The sequence below is a fragment of the Miniopterus natalensis genome, chromosome 1 (assembly GCF_054644295.1).
Source record: "Miniopterus natalensis isolate mMinNat1 chromosome 1, mMinNat1.hap1, whole genome shotgun sequence".
Lineage (NCBI taxonomy): Eukaryota > Metazoa > Chordata > Mammalia > Chiroptera > Miniopteridae > Miniopterus > Miniopterus natalensis.
In genome coordinates, this window is record NC_142081.1 from 129,277,987 (window position 1) to 129,299,829 (window position 21,843).

Here is a 21,843-nt window from a genome sequence, read left to right on the forward strand (position 1 = left end):
AAACTGAGTTTTGATCTTTTTTCATTGAAATAGGATTTCTTAGATATTAGTGACATATACTTCTGTCATGTTTTGCAATCTAGAGAAGTTTGTGTTACTGCTGTTGGATAAGATAATGCACTATCAATTTTCCTACTTTAAAAAAAATTTTTTTATTGATTTTAGAAAGAGATAAGGAGACAGACAGACATCAATTTGTTGTTCCACCTGTTTATGCATTCATTGTCCTGACCAGGGATCCAACCCACAACCTTGGCTTATGGGGATGATGCTCTAACCAACTGAGCTACCCAACCAGGGCTCCATTTTCCTACTCTTAAATACCATTGGATTATATAAAGGAAAGCAATGCTCAAGGTGAGGAAATGGAACTATTAGAATTTTTGTACTTCTCTTGCACTTTCTTACAGACCCAGCAGAGGCTCTTGAGAAGTCAAACTAAAGCAATTTACTCTACCAACCACACATGGGGAAGATAGTTTTATATACATAGAGCAGTAGTTAAGACTCTAGACTCTGGAGTGAACTGTCTGGATTAGAGTCCCAGGTCAGCCTTACCAACTGTGACCTTAAGCAAATTACATAATCTTTGTTTAATCATCTATAAAATAGAGATTATAAAATGGTACTTAGCTTCTTGGGTTGTTATGAGGATTAAATGAATTCATATTTGCAAAGTACTTAGACTCTGACATAGGATGAGTGCTATATGTGATTAAATGTTGCCTGATCTATGTAAAAGTGATCATCAGTTCAACATAGCATTTATTGATTTCTTCTACGCATTGGCAGTCTTAAACTTTGAAGACATGGTAATTAAAACACTTCCCTATCAGAGCTTAGTCTTGAGGAAGGACAAGTGAATGACAAAATGTGATAAGTGTTATAATTGGTAAGCACATAGGAGGGACACTCAGCCCAACTTGGGGGAGCTGAGGGGATTGAGAGCCAGTCCAACTTGGAGGAAATGATATCTGAACTGAGTGTTCAAGAACCAATGACCATCTAACCACTAAGCTGCACACCTGAAACATAATATTGAATGTCAACTGAAATTGAAAATAACCCCACCAGCATGGCAAAAAATAAACATCCCCCTCCCCCTGCAAAAAAAAAAGAACCAATGACCAAGAGTAGAAATTAGAAATAGAAAACTACTGGGACGAGATGACACTGAAAGGTTATCTGGGACAGGATTATGAGCCTACCATGCTGTGCAGTTTAGACATGTAGAAAGGAGTCTTCAAGGGTAAGCTTGAATTTTTTGCCCAAGTTTTGCCCCTCTTTTTTGGCTAAGTGTCACTAACAGTGCAATTATAATGAAAAAATGTTTGTATTGTTTCTTATATAACTTAAACTGCTATCCCATTTTCTCAGGAAAGCAGAGAAAACCCAGGACAGCAATGCACTAGGCAGAGGACAACTGCCAGACTGGAACACCCCATACCAAATACTACCCGAAGGCTGTTACCATCAGGCCCCCAATCTCATCCTCTTCTGAACCTGAGAGTATGCCAGTCAGCCTGACAATTGTTTTATGCTGTGTTTGAATTCCCGCTTTTCCTCTTACTGTGGTCTGTCCAATTCATTCTCACATAAGTGTTCTGCTAGCCTGGAAATAGGTGGGCCATGTTTAGAAGCAAAATTAAAATACCCACAGCACCCTGTCCCGTCGACGTTCCTCAAAGGTATCTATCTGGTACTTGGTTCACACAGCTGCCCAGTGCCTCACTATGGCCAGCTGTTCCTCACAGCCTCATTTGTCGACCCAAAGTGGCTCTTACAAAATTTTAGGGAAGTGAGAAATGACCCTGAGCTTGTGTTCAGTGTCTTCTGGCAGCCTTCTTCTTACGGTGGCAGTACTGCTTTTTATGTTTGTGTGTGCTAACTGCTTTTTATATTACTCACTGTTCAATTCATTTTTATGAATGTAGTTGTTGGCAAAATAAAATACTTGACAAATACTTTCTAAATATATGTATTTTATTTAATGTTTTTCTAAAACTCGAGTTATACATCAAACTGTTAACTGAGTTTTATATTTTCATATATTTTATATTTTATTGTTCTGTAGTCCTTTTAGAAATTACAAGGGTGGGCAAAGGTAAGTTTACAGTTGTTCATATGGAAAGAAAATAGACAATAATAAATAATAATACAAGAATAAACTGTTTTGGCAACTCACAACTGTCAACCTACTTTTGCCTACCCCTGTATATACTACTTTTGTAACAAAAAAAACCACCCCAAGTTCTCTAAGCAAATAGGGGGAAAACCAAAAAAAGCCCCATGAGATTCTCGCATGGCCATCTCATTGCATGGAATCAGCTGGGCATCCAACCTTAATGGTTATCTAAATGTCAATATGGAGTTAATATCATATGGGAATGTTTCTCATTGCTTACAAAAGATGTTTAAACATTTATCAGGCCAACCCTAGCCTGTCTGGCTCAGTGGTTAGAGTGTCGGCCCGTGGACTGAAGGGTCCTGGGTTGGATTCAGACCAAGGGCATGTACCTTGGTTCCAGGTTCGATCCCTGGTCCCAGATGGAGCCTGTGAGGGAGGCAACTGATCGATGTCTCTCACACATTGATGTTTCTCTCCCCCCCTTCCAATCTCTCTGAAAAGCAATAAAAAAATATCCTCGGGTGAGGATGTAAAAAATAAATAAAAAATTTATCAGGCTAAGTATATACCTGCAATTCTATATCCCAAATATGAGAAAGAGAGAATGACTGAAATCACATTTTCATCTCATTGTGTTGGCTGCTCTTTGACAATGCAAAAGGATGGAAGTTGGGGCTGAGGTTGTGGCCTGTCGCCTCTTCCTCCCACCCTAACCCCAAAGAGACCAGATTTCTTAAGATTGTTTCAGAAGAGCCTTTTCAATTATCTTATAAAAAATTTAATAGTAGCATATTAATAGTTTTAAATACCTTAACATGTCACTTTGAAAACTATAACCATTGTTCTCTTATACTAAGAAAAGACAGTGATTTTCTTATTTTAAGTTGTTTATTGTAAGATAATTTACAAATATCTTGCTGTCTTTAGTAATTTAAACAACGGACCAATAATTTCTTCTGACCAGGACAGCAGTAAGCTAAAAACAAAATCAGCAGGTTGAATTTTCCTTCTTTACCTGAAAAGCAAAATATAGAACAAATAAAAATCAAGCAATATTTTTGGAGAAAATGATGACATCAAAAAATAATACAGGGATTGTCACTTGTATGTTACCATTCAGCTAACATGTATTTTTGTCTATTCTTGATTATCTTAGTAATTTCATGCTATGTATGTACCATAATCAACCTACTGCCTATGAGGAACATGTAAGATAATGTATTTACAACCACTGTTGCAAGTTTATAACGTTATTTTTCTATCTTGTTTTATATGTATATTAACATTCAAAAAGAATTTATTGATTGAGAAAAGGATACAAAATGCAAAATCCACAATTCTGATAACTGAAAATTGCCAATTGTTTTGCAGTATTTTATTATATTGGGTGTCTTTTTTGGGGGGGGGCTTTTTAGTTACCTTATGAATGGATACATTAGATACTTTTGGGTTTTAGCTGGAATTTTATATAGCTTGCATTGTAATTCTTTGCTATTTCTATTAACTCATGGCATTATTTTAATAAATGTTATAATACCAACCTACAAAAAATAAGTGATGATAAAGAACTGATTTTATATATTAAAATGTTACTCTACACTAGTGGTTCTCAAATTTTGGTCTGAGGACCCTTTCATGGAGTTCATGAGGGCAAGACCGTTTTCATAATAATTTTATTTGACTGTTTTAGTCTCATTCTCAAGAGTACATGATAGAGTTTTCTAGAGTGTGATATCCAAATGCAACAAATACAGAAAAAGATGAGAATCCTGCTGTTTTTTGTTAAGTCAGACATTCAGGGGTCCTGAGACCATAAAGGTTGAGAGCCACCACTCTTCACCAATCTATATTTAATATCTCAAAATAATGCTAATTCTCTATCCTTAAGTTTTACTTAACAAATCTAAGAGGGGGGGGAATCCCCCCCCCCAACATTACACATATGCTTCCATAAATTGGCTGCTACTATAAAAAGGCCCAGCAATCTAAACCTCATCAGTGTCACTGCTGCTAAATTAGTTTCAGTTCTAACTGGCTGGGTTTCTATTCTAAAGGGGGATGGGGAGAGTGTGTGAAATATTACCACTTTACCTCTTGTCTGAGGACGAAACTTGATTTTCATTAATCCCTGGTTATTATATTAGAAAAAGACAAACACAAACAAGCTGGTCAACAAGCAATCCATGCTAGTTAATCATGTATACTTTCCAACTAAAAAAGTCTATTTCCTCATTATTTACCTTGAGGACATCACATACCAAAATATTCCTTTAAAATAGTCAATGGTTACTATAAAAATGTTATCGATCTCAATCTGGTTAGAAGCAATAAACCATACTCATGCAAATAGGCAAGACTGTAAAAGTATAATTAAATCACTGTTTTTTCTATAAATAGCATACAATATACTATAAATTTTAGGCTGGCGACTAATACTTGGCACCTCAAATATTGCAGTTTATTCATGCTTTATGTTTTATTACTAAAGAGCCAAGCGTGTGTGTTAAATATCAAAGTCTTTAACCAGAATAACCGATAAATTAGAAAGCATGCACGTCCATAAACAATCCAACCCTGAGATCACATAGCTAACTTTTTATAAAGATGTGGACAACCTTCTAGAAAGCGAAAATTTAATAGTCGATGTCCAGTTACTAGAATTCTTTTTTTAATTCTCAGTTTTATGTCCTAATTTCCGTCTCCTCATTTCCCTTGATTTGCTAGTTTGTAGTCAGGTTTCCCACATTCCTAATCCAGAAAGATCCTAGTCCACAATTCTGCAGAAGTTGTATCCCTGCACTTTATTTCTAGCTATCCTTTCTCAAGAGCAAAAAAAGAACCTTTGCTGTCTGATCTCAAAGCCTCCTGAACCTTCAGAATGCAGTCTTTCCTCCAGGCCTTCCCACACTTGCCACTCAAGGAGAAATCGGCTTAGCATTAGCAGTAGGACATATAACAAGAAGGATAATGAGTAATATAATGATTTAATCCTTGGATTAGTCCCCATGTTCTAGATGACAAAACTGAGTTGCATAGAGAGTATCTCAACCAAGTTTATCAAGACATTAAGAGGCAGGGCCACTCATTAGTGTACTGTATGATGCTAATAGAACATTAGTGACCAGGCTGAGTGGTGGGTTCGTCTTGAAAGAAGGATCCTTAACATAGCAAAGCTGATAGATCCAATTGATAACTTATAGCATAGTCTCAATCAGTTTTACCTGTGTCTCTCTGGCATTCTGCCCAGTTTCTATCCTTGAGACAATACTTAAGGAACAATTTAAATTTCACCTTAGTGATGAACCTTTCCATTCTTAAACATGGACCCATGTTTTCACATAGTCAACAAAATGTTATTTTTCCCTCTTCTGAACTTAATATACTTATGGCACCTCACTCAACCACCACTTATTGAAGAAGTACATGCCAGGTGGCGGGGCTATAAAAGTGAGTAAAACAGTTCCTCCCAAGCCACAAGAACACACAAATAAAAAGGCAATCCCTAATAAAATGTTAAGTGCTGATAAAGGGAAGCACAAGATGCTGAAGAAGGGTACTCCGCACAAACTATGCAAGAAGGTTTTCTGGAGAAAGGATTCCCCCAGCTCAGGAAGGCTAAACAGGGATCAGCTAGCTGAAGAACCAATGGTGCAAGGGGAAGAAAAGAACGGCATTTGAGGTAAAGGCACGTGCCATTCTGAAGGTAAAAGAGGACGATGTTTGTAGAACTGGAAGTAGATCAATTTGGCTGAAGTTCCAGGGACGTGAGAAATGGTAGTGGTAATGGACTGGACTACAGAAAGTGTTGGTGGCCGGAACTACAGGATTACATACATCAAGCTAAGCTGTTTCTGCAGGATGATTATGGGAGAGAAGGGGATCTATTATCTTTGTCATGTCACTCTGTTGCTGGCTCAGCAATTTTTTCTGTAAAGGGCTAGACAGTAAATATTTTAGGCTTTGTGGGTCTCACCTACTCTCTCTTCTTATAACCCTTTAAAAATACGAAAACCATTCTTAGCACTGGGCCTCAGTTTGCTGACCTCCGTTCTACTGCAATTTCAAATATAACGTCCGTCTTCCTTGTTAAGGCAGTGAGCTCTTTGAGAGCAAATACTAACTACTACATTCTCAGTGTCTAGCATAGGGGCTGGTACTGAAGAGGCTCTCAAAAAAAAAATTTTTTTAATTCAGGAGAGAAATGAGAAGAATCTGCATTAAGTAGGCATAAAGGGGAAAGAGTCAAGGGCTATTGAGAAAGTAAAGCTTAGAGAGCTTGGTGACTAATTAGTAGGAGCGGATAAAGAATGAGTCAAAGACAACGTACTACATGTTTTATCTTTCATCACAATTACCTGCATATTTTTTATCCTATTAGGATATAAATGCCTTGAAAGAAAGGACCACATCCTTTAACAATTGTACTTTGCAAGCAGTGAGTGTGCAATTTAATAATTTTTTGAATAGAATTTCCATTACCTTAACCCTGGTTTCACAAACATTATTTTCTTGAGGAAAGTGGCATACTATCTTGTGGTATTGATATAGAAATCTTAATAATTTAAAAAGTCCTGAACCCTACATTCTATGATTTATATGTAAAACAAAACCCCAAACCAGTTCTATACTTCAGAAAGCTTGCTTTGTAATGTTTTAAGTTCCAAAGACAGATTTTATAAATGATACTAAATTATCCACATCTTTATTCCTAATGCTTTAGCAAAGTGAAAGTTAGCAACATATTGATTTCTAAAAGAAACTAAGCCTAAAATAATCAGTATAAATCAGATTCCATTTCCACTAAACAAGGATACAAAATTAAGCAGTGGATCATTTCATCTTTATCAGACAAACCAAACCCGAAAACTTTTAAACACCCAAAGGTTAAACTAACAGACAAATATGAGAACAAATACTCTCTGAAGGCAATCTACAAGTACTTACAGAGCTGCAGCACCGGAGATGATTTCAATCAACTCCTTTGTGATGACAGCTTGGCGGGTGCGGTTGAAGGTCAAAGTCAATTTGTCAATCATCTCAGCTACAAATGAAACAAAAAGATTAGCCCAAAAGTCTAAAACTAGAAAGGAATAACTTCAATAATTTATTCATAGATACATGTTGCTTAATTTATCAGTAAGATTTTGGGTTGTTTTTTTTTTTGGGGGGGGGGCCTCAAAAATTTTCAAGAAGGTATTTAAAAATCTTCCATGAGATACCTTTTCCAAGTACTTGCAAACTTACTGCCTACCAAGTAAAATATACTTCCTTTAAGACAGAAAGTATTACTTTTCTATCTTTTCAGATGAGAAAATTCAACAAAAGAGATAGTATTTGGTCAAAAATTTCACAGAACCAGCAGTAGAGCTCAGGACTAGGTCCTAGCTCTCTTGCTTCCTGATCTACTTAAAGAATGGTCATGTTTTTGTTGTGAGGGTCTTCATGCTACTCTTTGTAGCAGAATTTTCTCAGAAATCTGTGTGCTTACAGGCATTCTTGCTCGCATTGTCCATGGCCGTCATCCTGGCACTTTGCTCACTTGTGGTGGATTCCTTCAGAGAATAGTAGATGATGTTGGCCAGAGTGTATTCCTGGTAATTCTGCAGCACGTCAGCATCAATGTCATCATAGATACTCATGCTCTCTGTTAAAACAAGTGATAAATATCTCTGAAGTGATATAGCACAAAGACTGATATAATCAAAATGGCTTAATATTATAAAAATCTTCTAATAATTACGGAGGAAATAAGTGTGAAGACAGGCCAAAAGACTCAGTTCTGATAGTTTCATCTATTTCCACATTGTAAATTATAGCAGGTTTTTAGCAAAAATGAGTAAACAAAGCATTGGATATTGTTAAATAACTTTACTACATTTCATGGTCATGAAGTTGTCATGATAGCATCTGGCTGAGTGCCTAGCACAAAGCCAACAAACAATACATTTTTTAAATTTTATTTTAATAAATTAAGAACAGAAACTAGCATAATACAAAAACCTCAATTCAGCCTTTTAATTACTGAAGAAATCAGCAAGTGTCAGGAAAATAGAGGAGGCAAATGTTTCAAAGAATATGAAAGAGAGGGAGAATTAAGAGGCTAATATGAATTTTAGTAATCATGTTGCAGAAATTTAGCAGCACAATTCAAAATTCATCTATTAGGGTAAAGTGGTGAAACAGTACTGTTTCATCAAACTTACAGTGCTACAACCCATATTTGATGTACCATTAAGAAACCATTAAGAAAGAAAAGAACATAACCAATTAAAAATGATATGCCACTGACTGGGGAGCACCCCAATTTCAGAGATGTTAAAATGTAAAAAAGCATACATCTTAGAATAGATGAACCATGATACACAAAAAGGGGAAAATGCCTTATGAAAATAAAATCAGTTCCAGAATATTGTTTCTAGAATGCTCCACTGAGCAATGGTGACTTTATTCAAACAATAAAACAAGAGAATTTACTGGGCCAATGTAAATGAGTTGTGAAAACTGTTCAAATCTCTATTCTAGACCTTCAAATTGTATTGGAATAAGGCAGAGTTTGCACACATAGGCTGCAAAGCCAATTTCTAGTTAGGCTCTCCTACCCCTGAGGACAGAAAACATGTCTAATGACTGCCTTCAATAGATATTTATTTGATCAGTTCATGAAGGAATGTAATAAGAGTCGTGAAACAATGCAAGGATTAATGCATGGAAGTCATTAATACCTGGTGAGAGAAATGGTCAAAATCATTTTGCTACTACTGAAACGGGCCATCCTGACATACACTTTCCTAAATGTACAAATCTCTCATTTCTACATGGAAAAATACTTGTAATACAAAAACTACTTACCAGCACTTGCAATGGTATTAAGAGAAAAGATGGGCTTTTCTTCTGTCTTGTAGGAGATGACAGACCTAGAAAGGACAAAAGCAAATGTAAATTTCAAAATGATAATTTTTAAACTGTTAAGTAGTTATTTACTTATTTTAAAATACAAACATAAACATAAAAAAGCTTTGATTTCTAAAATTTTCTTGCCTGAATCGATTAAAGATGATAGATCCTTCATCAAATTCATATCCAGAATTTAGTAATTCTAGGGCAATGACTGACGCATCTCCAAAAGTAGGGGGTTTTCTTCCCACTTCTTTGAATGTCACCAGAAACTGGTCAGAATGAGTCCTACAAGAAAATCAAGAGAATACATAAAATATTTAAATGAAATTACTCTTCTAAAAGAACACAAGGGAACAAGGAAGAAATCCCTAAGGATCAAGAGTTTTGAAGGGAGAGGGGGTGTTCACGGAATTAACATTAACATTAATGTATGTTAATGAATTAACATACATTATCATGATTATTCCTTTCCTTCAGCACCTGCAAAGAACTAAAGACTAATAATCAGGCCTTCCTTGTTTTATACTTCTCTATGCCTTTATTTTTCTCCTTCCAATCCTAATTAACATTGTTCATTCTGGCATTTCCAGGCTGTGATAGCTCCTCAGATTTAGTCCTCATTTTAAAAAATGTCAATAGCTTTTGATATTCCCAGTGCATTCCATTTATGGTTTGGATGAGAAAGAAGCTAAACACAAGTAGAAAATGGGGAAAATCTATATAGTCTAATATATGCTGGAAAAAATAAAAACAAACAAAAATCTCTGAGTATAAAACAGGTAAATAAAAAGGGGGCAGCTTGCTTAAAAAAACTATCAAAGAAACTTCCATTTATTCATGCATGCACCCTTTTAAACGTAAATAATATATATTGAAATTACCTATGAAGTATACCCCTAATTTTATCACCAATTCCAACAATCTTAACTTCTTTCCCGGCTGCTGTGAGCGTAGCCACCTCATTTTTCATCTGTTTAGCAACCGAGGAATGGATAGCACCACAAAGCCCTCTATCTGAGGACACACCGATAAGGAGGTGTTTCTTCTTGTCTTCAGGCACCTTAATATCAGCCTTTTCATATAGAGCTTAAAAACAAACAAACAAAAAGCAAGAATTTTTATACGTAATTCAAACTAAATACAATAATTCCTAATTTACAAAAGAGCTAGCTGTTTTCAAAATGATGCCAGGTGGCACTTGACTAATATAACCAAAACTACCCATGTATTGATTCTATTTATAATCAAGATGAAAACCACAAAGGTTTAAATCTCTATAACAAAAAGGTTCCTAAGGGCCCACTAATGGCCACTTTATCTTAAGTACAGACTAAAAGAAATCTCTAGTACAATTAAAGAACTTTTAGAGAGGCTAGAATTATAGAGGTAACAACTTATTTAGATATCAGACTTCTAAATAATGTAAATCTTCAATATACAACCAAAAAAAGGGAAGCAAATATTTAATGAACTGCTTATATAATCTGCATAACAAGCTCTTATAAAAACTATTGATGTTAAAAGAATGATGCCACTTCATTTTCAGGATTACTTTAACAACCTCACTTTGTTGGTCTAGTTTTCCAAGAGGCAGAGGCCAAGAGAGGATCCAAAAGGATGAAACATACATGGACTTTACTAGGATATATGCCTGTGAGGGAAAATAGAAAGGCAGAAGAGCCATCATATCATGATGCACGTCTGAGCCGTGGAAAGAAAAGTTGGGTGGCAGCTTTCCAGATCACTGTGCAATTTAAGGGAAGCTAAACAAGGCTGCTAGGAACCCCAAGTCTCCCAAGAACACACCTGCCTGTATCCAGCCTGTGCTCCTGTGCTGGCCATGGAAAGCATGGCCTGGATGCAAATGTAGGATGGAATTCAGCAGTTGGTGCTCACTGTAACTGCAAGATGAATCTTTATGGCCGCCACATTTATCCATTTCAACAAAATTCCTGCTACTACTAGTTTTTTCAGTATAGAGCAGTGATTCTCAAATTTCAATATCTGAGACCCTCCATAAAAAGCAGAGAGAGGTTCTGGCCAGGTGGCTTAGTTAGAATGTTAAGGTTGAGGATTCTATCCCTGGTCAGGGCACATACAAGAATCAACCAATGAATGCATAAATAAGTGGAACAAATTGATGTTTCTCTCTCCTTCTAAAATCAATCAATAAAAAAAAGCAGAGAGAAGTTTAAACACTCAACTCTGAAGTTTAACAGGGTGGAGAGAATACTTCTTTAGGTCTCTTTTTATATTATACAGTGTATAATACCTGCTTTACATTTTTAAATAGTTAAAATGAATAGCCATTTAATTTTTACCAGTTAGTATTTTTTTTTTTTTTTTTTTTTAAGTTTGAAGGACTAAAAGCTGATTTAGAACTAATAAACCACTAGTTCTTTTAATGGTATATTAGTTATTTAATAATCTAGGAAACTTCTAAGAATATTTTAAAAGTTAATAGGTTTGTGATCTCAGGCAAGTTACTTGATGTCACTATCAGCAAAGCAGAGGCTCAAACAGTTCCTACCCCCATAGGATTGCTGTGAAAAATGAGTACATGTAAAATAGTCAGAATAGGCCCATCATCATGGTAAGCACTAAATAAAAGTCGTTAGTAGTGATCTCCCTTATGTTAAGTAGTTCTTCATAATTTGTGAATTACATTCTTCTCTTACCCAAAGATCCTACTCCATATACTCGAGCTGGTTTCAGTTCCCTCTCAGCTCGGGCATATTTTGCTGCTGCTACCATTTTCATTGACTTGGTAATTTTCTGGATGTTTTTGATTGACTTTAGTCGCCTTGTAACTGAAAAATAGAAGTTCTGTGTTAAAGAGCTATAATTTCATTTGTGACTTTATCAAAATATTTTTCTAAACTGCAAGCCCCCATTTAGACCATTAACTAACAGGATGATGCTAAACTAGGCTTAATGTCAGAAAGAGTGCTAACAAAAGGTAAAAATTAACTGACTACGTAAGAGATCAGTAAATTGTACACTGAAAAAATTAAATGGTATTGAAAACGGCCTTTAACCACATATTCCATAACATTTTTTTAATATATCTACAAATACTACAGTTTTTCTCAATTATAACGTCCACTGAAATGTCCCACACACATGATACAGATTTATTGTCAGTTTTGACCAAATATATAATGGGCTTTAAAAAGCAGCATATTTTTGAAAATATTATTTGTCAAAATTTAGTTTTTCTTAATTCACATATTGAGATAAAGTACTTACTATCTTTCAAAGTTGCCATATTTCGAACTTGGATCCTGAGAATAAAGGTTTAAAAAATATTTTAGATTTTTTGAAAAACAGCTCCATTATATAATAAAAACTTTCAAAGTTAATATGTTTATTTAAAGACTACCCCACAAAGAACCACTCAAATATAAGACTCTGAATGTATATATATTGATTTTTAAATTCCTTAATACTGATGCCAAATCCTGTATCAAAGGCCACATTTTATTTGACCTAATACAAACCTTTCACTAAAGTCACAATGGCATTCACACATGCTCTATTCTCACCTCCATGTCTCCGCCTATACTGTTTCCTCAAAAGAAAAGTCCTTTCCCCTGTTAGGCTACTCAACTTTCAAAATAAGCCACCTCTAAAAAAAAGCATTCCTTGACTTCCTCAGTTCAACAAAATCTTTTCAAATAACACTTACACATTCTAATATAACAAAATGCGTGAAAGTATAGTTTTATTACAACCAATTCTTAACTTTTCCATCTCAATTCAATAAACATTTTACTAAGCAGCTACTATTCTTCAGGACATGGTCTCTGATCACAAGAAATACACTATTATCTCATAAACAAGATTCATGAAAATTTAATTTACATAAAATTTACATTAAATATTTTTCTACAATCTTTAAAATTAAAGTGTAATGCATAAATGTCAAAATGGTTTGACTTAAATGTAATGTTAGTGAAAGATAAATATGAGAGGATCCCTGCCCTATGAGGGAAGACAACATATTATCAAATTTAAATTATCTTCCAGCCCTGAAGTCCATACAAAGTACTTATATTGGCCCAGAAAGGCCCATGGAAGAATCAGTAAATTTGTGCATAAAGAAGGAAGGACTAAGGAGGGCATTCCCAGGAACAGGAAATCATTTTGAAGTTGGAGACATGGGTTGGTTTAGTATGCCTAAATATTATTTTATGGGTAGCAGGGAAACGAATGTTCATAAGCCCATAAATCAGTTTACTTTTTCAGTGAAGTATATTGGATGGCAGTGAAAAGCACAAAATGATGTTGGAATACTGATGACATGGAGACTAAAAAGGGGCTGCTGCAACTTCCAAACAAAAGCAGCAAGAACCTGGACTGAGATATTAGCAAAGCCAACAAGAGACTAGGTTTGAGATCAAGTTCTTAAGAGTGAAAAGGAAGCCATAAGATGACCCCAAATTTTCTAATTTAATGACCTGAGTGGATAGTGTTGTCTTTATCCAAGATAGACAAACTGGGTGCAGGTGATCTCCCTGGAGATAATGATTTTTGAATATGATATAGTTTAAAAGGCCATAGGACCAGGTGGAAATGTCCAATGGGTCTGAGGTTTTGAGATTTGTGATACAGATTCACTGATAACTACCAGTAAACATGGTAGCTGATGCCCCTCCCCCCAAGAAAACCAATGAAAATAGAATTAGAAGCGGGGGAGCATTCCTAATTCTATAAAGTTAGCATTATCCCAGCACCAAAAATCACATAAATACATTATAAGTGAAAATTAGAGAATAATATCTCTCATGAACACAGAGGCAAAAGTCCTCAACAAAATATTAGCAAATTGAATCCAATATATTAAAATGAATTATATACCACGGCCAAGTGTATACATGGGAATTATTCCAGGAATGCAAGGCTTGTTCATCATTCAAAAATCAAATAATATCTATCACATCAACAGGTTAAAGAAGAAAAATCATATGACCAATAGATGCAGAAAAAGCATTTGACATAATCTAATACCCTTTCATGATAAACACCTATTAGCAAATTAAGAATAAAAGAAAACTTCCTTAACCCAATAAAGAGTATCTACAAAACCCCCCCAAAGTTTAATGTTAAGAAACTAGAAACTTTCTCCCTAAGACTGGGAACAAGACAAGGATGTCTTCTCTTACTACTCCTATTCAACATCATAATGGTTGTCCTAGCTAATACAATAAGACAAGAAAAGGAAAGAAAAGATATACAGATTGGGAAAGGAAGAAATAAATTTGTCTTTGTTCATAATGGTATGACTGTCTAGGTAGAACATTCCAAGGAATAGTAAAAAAAAAACCCTTCTGGAACTAATAACCAATTATAGTAAGGTGACAGGATACAAGGTTAATATATACAAAAGTCAATTCTTCCCTTTATACCAGCTATAAACAATTGACGTTTCAAGTTAAAAAATAAACAAACAATATCACTGACTGTAGACTTAAAAATGGTTAAGATGATAAATTTTATATTTTACCACAATTTAAAACACACAAAAAGACATATAAACCTAACAAAATGTGCCTAAGATCTATATGAGGAAAACTGCAAAACTGATGAAAGAAATGAAATATCTAAATAAATGGAGAGAGATTCCATATTCATTGATAGGAAGATTCAATGTTGCTAACACATCAATTCTTCCCAACTTGATCTTTATTAATACAATTCTAATTCCGTTACATTCCAAACACAATTAATACAATTGTATTACTACAATACAATTCCAATCAAAATCTCAGCAAGTTACTTTGTGACTACCAATAAACTGATTTTGTCTATATGGAAAGGCAAAACACCCAGAATAGCCAACACAATAGTAAGTTCAAAGCCAGAGAACTGACACTACCTGATTTCAAGAGTTACTATAAAATTACAGAACACAAGACAACGTGGCATTGGTGAAGGAATGGACAAGTAGATCAATGAAACAGAATAGAATGCTCAAAAACAGACTCATACATCAACTTAAGTTTGATAAAGGCGCAAAAGTCATTATACAGAGAAAGGATACCCTTTTCTACAAATGGTGCTGGACCACTGGATATCCATATGAAAAACTATTAATCTAGACAATATCCTACACACTTCACAAAAATTAACTCAAAATGGATCATAGATCTAAATGTAAGACAAAACTATAAAATTTCTACAGGATGCCACAGGAGAAAATCTAGGTGCTTTGAGTTCAGCTGAGTTTTTAGCTAAAACACCCAAAGCATGATCCATGAAAAAAAAAATTGATAAGCTGGGCTTTAATTTTTAATACTTTTGCTCTTCAAAACACACTGTTAAGAGAATGAAAAGACAAGCTACACACTGGGAGAACATATTTACAAAACACATATCTGATAAAGGACTGTTATCCAACATATACAAAGAACTCTTTAAAACTAAACAGTAAGAACACAGACAACCCAATTTTAAAAATGGGCAAAAGATTGGAACAGACGCTTCACCAAAGAAGATAACACAGGTGGAAAATAAGCTATAAAAAGATGCTCAGTATCATATGTCATTAAGGAACTGCAAATTAAAACAATGAGATACAACTATAAACCTGGAAGAATGGCTAAAATTTGAAACACTGACAATACCAAATGATGATGAGAATGAGGGTGTGGAGCAAAAGGAACTAATTGATTACAAGTGGGAATGCAAAAGGGTATGGCTACTTTGGACGATGGTTTGGCAATTTGTTACAAATCTCAAACGTAGTCTTAACATACGATCCAGCAATCCTGCTCCTCGGTATCTAATCTATTGAGATGAAAACCTATGTCTACACAAAACCAGCACATGAATGTTTATACTAGCTTTATTCATGATCACCAAAAACGGGAAGCAACCAAGAGGTCCTTCACTGTGAATGAATGAACAAACTGGTACATACATACAATGGAGTATTATTCAGAAATAAAAATAAACAAGCTATTAAGCCATACAAAGAAACTTAACTGCATATTGCTCAGCAAAAAAAGCCAATCTTTAAAAGTTATATACTGATTCCAACTACACAACATTCCAGAAAAGGCAAAACTATAGCAACAGTAAAAAGATCAGTGGTGGCCAGGATTTGGGAGAGAGCCTTCTAGAGCAGCGAAACTATTCTCTATGATACTGTAATGGTAGGCACAAGTCATTATGCATTTACCAAAACCCATAGAACTATACAATAGGAATGACCTTAATGAAACTATGCACCTTAGTTAATAACGTATTAATACTGGTTCATTAACTGTACATATGACACGCTAATGCAAGATGTTAATAATTGGGGACACTGTTCAAAGTGGGGTGTGGATATATGGAACCCCCTTCTGCTCAGTTTTTCTATAAGTCTAAAACTACTAAAAAATAAAGCCTAGATCAAGATCACAACTAAAACACAGAACCACCATCACTCAGCCTCCTGAAATTTGGCTGCACATAAGCCCCACAACCAGGGAGCTGAAGCAGCACCAAGACGGTGCTGGGAAATAATTTTCCATAAATATTTTTATATTTCCGTATGATTGGAGACTTCTGAGCAATCACTGACAAGGTTTGTTCAAGGGTGAATGAAAAGCTATCATGTCTGAACCTGAATTGTAAAGAGAACATTCAGAGACAAGGCATTTAACCCAGGAGAAGAATCACTGTGAAACATTCAGGCATTGAAACTAATTTTGAGCATCCAGGACTTTCATGCTCCATGTTTTTCTACTGTTGAGTTCTCTGCCTATTGAACATCCTTGTAGCTCCAGCCCTGGACGATATAAAAGCTGGATGGGACATGAAAGATGTCAAATTTATCCTGCAGAAAGGATGTCTTTAAGCACATTGAAATCACATTACATTCTTTAAGACTCTGGATCCTTTTTTTTATTGCAAGATATATTTCTATATTTCTTGGCCCATAAGGAAAGGAAGCCCTTTAGAGAACAAAGCATCCTTCCACAAAGAACCTTCCACAACAGGACATGGAGATAATTGCTTGGCCTTTTCACTGTTTCATCCCATCCTATGGTTCTCATTGGTGATTACTGTCTACCATTCCCTTATGTGGTGCTGACTAATCCAAAGACTAAGGCTAAAGCCATTCCCCTGGAAGCAATTTAAACAATTAAATTGTCTAATTTCTTTAAAAAATAAAAATAAAGTCTAATATAATAACTTAAAAATGCACGTTATAAAACAGTATATGATCCTATTTTTGTGATTACGTGTTCCTGTGCATAAAAATAAGTCTGAAAGATGATAACCAAAATTGTTATCTTTAAACATCTTTACTTATCTTACTATTGGTATCACTTAGCCAAAGAAAAATATGGAAATAAGGAGACTTTATGGAAAATATTAGGTTTGGTTAGAATGGATCCACTAAAGATTAAAGCTATTAAATACTGAAAAGCACGGCTATTTTGAGTACAGAGTTATCTAACATAATGACCATTCCATTAACTAATGGCACTTGAAAAGTGACCCCATTTTTTGGACAGCTTTCTTTTTTTGGGTTAACGACTTTTTCACTCCAAACATTCTAAATTTATAGATTATCAGGAGTGACATTTGGACATTAGAGTTTTAGGCAGACCCTCCAACTTGACACTAGAAACTTGTGGAACAAATCTGAATTGCAAGCCATATTTGGATGAACACAGATGTTTTGGGTTTCCATACTATCCAAAATGAGGTATGAAGAGGTAGGATCTTTTGTGATTGTTCATGCTGTGCTCACGTCCTAATTTCCTGTTTTGAAGCGCTCTTCTGTTTGGTCTTCATTTAGTTCTAAAGATGTCACCATAAGGCTACAATGTTATTGTATTTTTGAAGTACACTTTGAGTACAGAATAACCATGAGCTGATCTGAACTCTCTTTAAGGATAGCTTGCTCTATCTACTGAATATACAATATTTGCAAACAAAAAGATAAAGTTTTAATCAGTTGTGTGTTCTGGAGAATTGCATCATATCCTGAGAAACATTTGGGAGATTATTTGGGAAACCACAAACGTATCAAATACAGCGGATAGAAAAATCACACAGATTGTGGATTACCATTATCTACTATGACTATACAGCATTGTTAGGAAGGCTGAAGAAAGCAGTGTGGAGGAGTCAGCAAGGCTGCTAGATGAATGATTTATCAAAGAATTTTAAGGAGCATAAAAATGCTGTATAACATAAAAATTAAGGAAGCAGCATCTACTGATTCTTAGGGAAAAGAAAATTATGAAGTATGTCTAATTCTAATATTGAATCTCTGTGTGAAAGTCCATCACCTGCCCCTCAACCAAAAAATTACTCCCTCAAACTTCTTGGCCAACCGTTGCCCATGATCAAGACTTAAGTCTTCTTTGACAAGTACAGTAAAGCTTCTTACATTATATTTTATGTAGAAATAGTAGTTATGAACTGTTTTCATTTTTCAATTGATACATCTGGATCCACACCAGCATGTCTCCCACTGCTCTCAGCTCTTTACAAATACTGACTCATTTAATCCTTACACTAACCCATTAATTGTGTAGGAATCATTACCTCCATTTAACCGACAAAGAAATGGTACAGAGACAGACACTGAGTAACGTGTCCAAGGTCACACAGCCTGGTGAGTGGCAGTCAGGATACAAACCCTGGCAGTTTAGCTCCAGTCCATCTTACACTAAACTCTGCTGCCTCATGTTTTTTACATTTACAAGTAAATATCTGCTCTGTTGGTTTCAGATGACAATTTTCCTTTTCTCTCCTGAAATACCACATCTCTTTCTTTTCAATGTATATAGTTCAATTTATGGCCATTGGTCTCCTATTATAAAATAGTTCCATTTTAGAGAATGTGAAACACTAGGAAACAGAGATGTGATTTTCCCCTAATTTGGCATGGAAAAAGGAGACTCCTTTCCTCAAATTTCTTATTTCCATTTTATTAAATGAAACTTTAAAAAAAAGTTAATTTCTGAAAATTTAGGGTACCTCCTGATCCCCTAAACAATTAAAATAATTTCATCACAATTTTAATCAAGCTTCACGTTTAATATTAGCATGCAAACCTCCCTGAAGCAAAAGCTGTAATAAATTGCACATTTAAAAGCTTTTAATAACCAAAACAGAACCAAGGAAATGCCCCTTCATGGTTCTATTAAAGCAAAGGTATTTTCTATCCTTCCAAATTAATTCTGTGGAGTGTGAAATATTATGATGGTTTTCATTTCTGAATGTAAAAGACATTATAAATGAATGGAAAGGGAAGATCAGAATAGGCAGAAAGACATCAGGCCCCCAATGATGGAAAATGTGAAAAAAGGACAGAATACCCTTTCCACGTGAAACACTGTTTGATGAATATTCATAACCCAATTTAAAGCCAACATTTCAAAGGGATTAAGGTCAGGACTATGACCTTTATTTGATGACAGGTTCCAATTTCGGTCTCTAGCAATAATCATCTCAGACTGGGAGCTCTTACTTAAAAGTTATTTTATTTTTTTATTGATTTTAGAGAGGAAGGGAGGGAAAGAGGGAGAGGGAGAGACATCCCCCACTGGGGATCAAACCCAAAACATGGGCATGTCACCCGATGGGGAATGGAACCTGCCACCTTTTGGTGTGTGGGAGGACGCTCCACCCAACTGAGCCACACCTGCCAGGGCTAAAACAAATCTTTATTAAAAGATCTTCAAGCCCAGCCAGGCGTGGCTCAGTGGTTAAGCATCCACCTTGGAGACCTAGAATCCAAGAGATCGAGGTTTGATGCCCGTTTGCGGGCTCCATCCCCAGTCGGGGGCATGCAGGAGGCATCCGATCAATGACGACTCTCTCATCATTGATGTTCCTATCTCTCTCTCCCTTCCTCTCTCTGAAATCAATAAAGATATATTTTTTTAAAAAAAAAATCTTCAAATTGTCTTACAGAGTTTAATAAAAAAGTTACTTCTACAATTTTACATAAAATATTTTGTCCTTAATTCAGGAACTTTTACATTTTTAAAAAATCAACTTGGATATCACGTAAGGTTCTAAAAATACTGACAGGTAATATTAACACACAGCAAGATGGGAAGGAAGGAGTGCTGATGTTTGCTGAGCACCACTGCATGCCAGGAACTGTTCTTCAAAGCTCACGGAGACCATGCCTATCTGTTTACCACCATCTTTTAGCAACCTGATGCAGACCAGGCACCTAACAAATGTGTGCCCAGTGATTAGCAAACGCTACCACTCAGCAACTGAGAATTCAACAAAGGTGACTTCCTAATTCTCACGAACATTCTTCTTCAATACTAGGGAGGGAAATGACTTCCAAGGCAAATCCACCATTTTTACACAGATATTTCACAGCATATTAAATTGCTTTGTTACCCTGAAAATCTTACCTGTTGTTATGTAAAAAAAATAATAAATTATTTTCTCAATGAAAAACATACCTATTTCAAGTAATGCTTTATAGTCCTTTCACCTCAACTAGGATACAAAAATCTAGTTTAGTGCTACAGCTCCTTAGAATGCTCCCTTACTGTAAACCCAGGGAATTGCTACAGAGCCAATAACTAAAATCTCCTTAGCACTGTGTCTGAAATTCTCCCAGAATTGTCCAGCATCAAGACATTTAATCCTATTACATGGTCCCACCATAAGCCTACGTTTATCTGCCTATTCCTAGGCCTTCTACTATGCAATTGTTTTGGGGGAACCAATGTTTAAAATCCTTAAAATTGCACGGCAGTTATTTAAACTATCTCCTCTTCCTCTCAGGGCCTTGGGACGATTTCATGACCTTGCAGGGTTACTGCTTCAGCATAATGGTTTTAAGATAGCGCGCCGTGTCTTTCTATTTCTCGCCAACAGACAGATCATTTTAAGGTCCCTTTTGCAACCCAAATTACTATCGGCCCACGAGGGCACATACTTGATTCACGAGTGGCCAGCAAAGCGCCTGCTGGTGGGCGCTTAAGAAACATTCTGAGTCGAACAGCTCTTTAAGGGTCAATCCGCTCTTCACTGGCCATGCAAACTCTGCCCAACACTGGGAGGTTTCAAAGGCGTCAAGGACATAAAGCACAACTTAACCTTCCCCTGGACCTTGCCTTGGGTCCTCCCCTCCCCCTCACTTTGCGGGCCCAGGTAAAGACTGCAAGATACTCCTTGCCCGGCACAGAGCAGGAGGCCCGCAAGTACTTTTTAGCTGAATGAATCCAAGACCGCCCTGAAATTAATTCGGACTAAGGTCTCAATCCTGAGGTCCCAGATGACAACTCCTCGTGGCCTTCACCCCGCCCCACCCCGCCTCAGGAGACTTGGCATAACCTTGCAGTCTCTCCAGCCCCTTCGCGTGCCCTTCTCGGATCCGAGGCGCTTCCTGCAGCCCGGGCCATCCGGAGCCTCCAGGGACCAGGGGCCTGGGGCCTGGCCGGCCCTGCGGCCCCCGTTCCATCCCACTCGCCCCCACCCGATTCCCTCTAATCGAGCTCGTCCAACCCTTGCAACTCTCCCGTTCCTACCGCAAGCTGCCATACCATTGCGGCTGCACGGCCCAGGCCGAGACCCCCACGACGCCCGCCCGAGAAAACATGGTGGTACTGGCCCTGCTGAAGGTCGGTCAGACAGGCCTCAGCGCGCATGTGCACGAGCTTCCCCACGCCCCCTCCCACCCCGCTTCCTTCTTCAGTCTCGCTCACTGACGCCAAACGGAGGCAAACCTCGCGAGCTTTGGGGCCCAGCCTTCCGAGGCTCCACCTTAGTCCCTCTCGGTGCCGGTGTTTGTCCCGCCCACCGTTCTCAGCCCCATTCCGCTTCCGGTCGGCAGG

General features: G+C 36.5%; 1 protein-coding gene across 3 annotated transcripts; it reads right to left on the bottom strand.

Annotated features, from left to right (window-relative positions):
• Positions 1-3,018: 3,018 nt before the first annotated feature.
• ATP5F1C (ATP synthase F1 subunit gamma) lies at positions 3,019-21,623 on the bottom strand. Of its 3 annotated transcripts, XM_016219771.2 has the most exons (10): positions 21,553-21,623; positions 12,275-12,309; positions 11,704-11,835; positions 9,907-10,111; positions 9,167-9,310; positions 8,978-9,042; positions 7,617-7,772; positions 7,073-7,169; positions 4,220-4,256; positions 3,019-3,143 (listed from the first exon to the last, which is right to left on the bottom strand). In XM_016219771.2, the coding sequence occupies exons 1-9, from the start codon at positions 21,606-21,608 to the stop codon at positions 4,250-4,252; spliced, it is 897 nt and encodes a 298-aa protein (XP_016075257.1). In that variant the 5' UTR covers positions 21,609-21,623; the 3' UTR covers positions 3,019-3,143; positions 4,220-4,249. The 3 variants fall into 3 exon arrangements, with proteins under 3 accessions (XP_016075257.1, XP_016075258.1, XP_087681918.1); XM_016219772.2 differs by lacking the exon at positions 4,220-4,256; XM_087825792.1 differs by lacking the exons at positions 3,019-3,143; positions 4,220-4,256 and having other exon boundaries at positions 7,069-7,169.
• Positions 21,624-21,843: the final 220 nt, after the last annotated feature.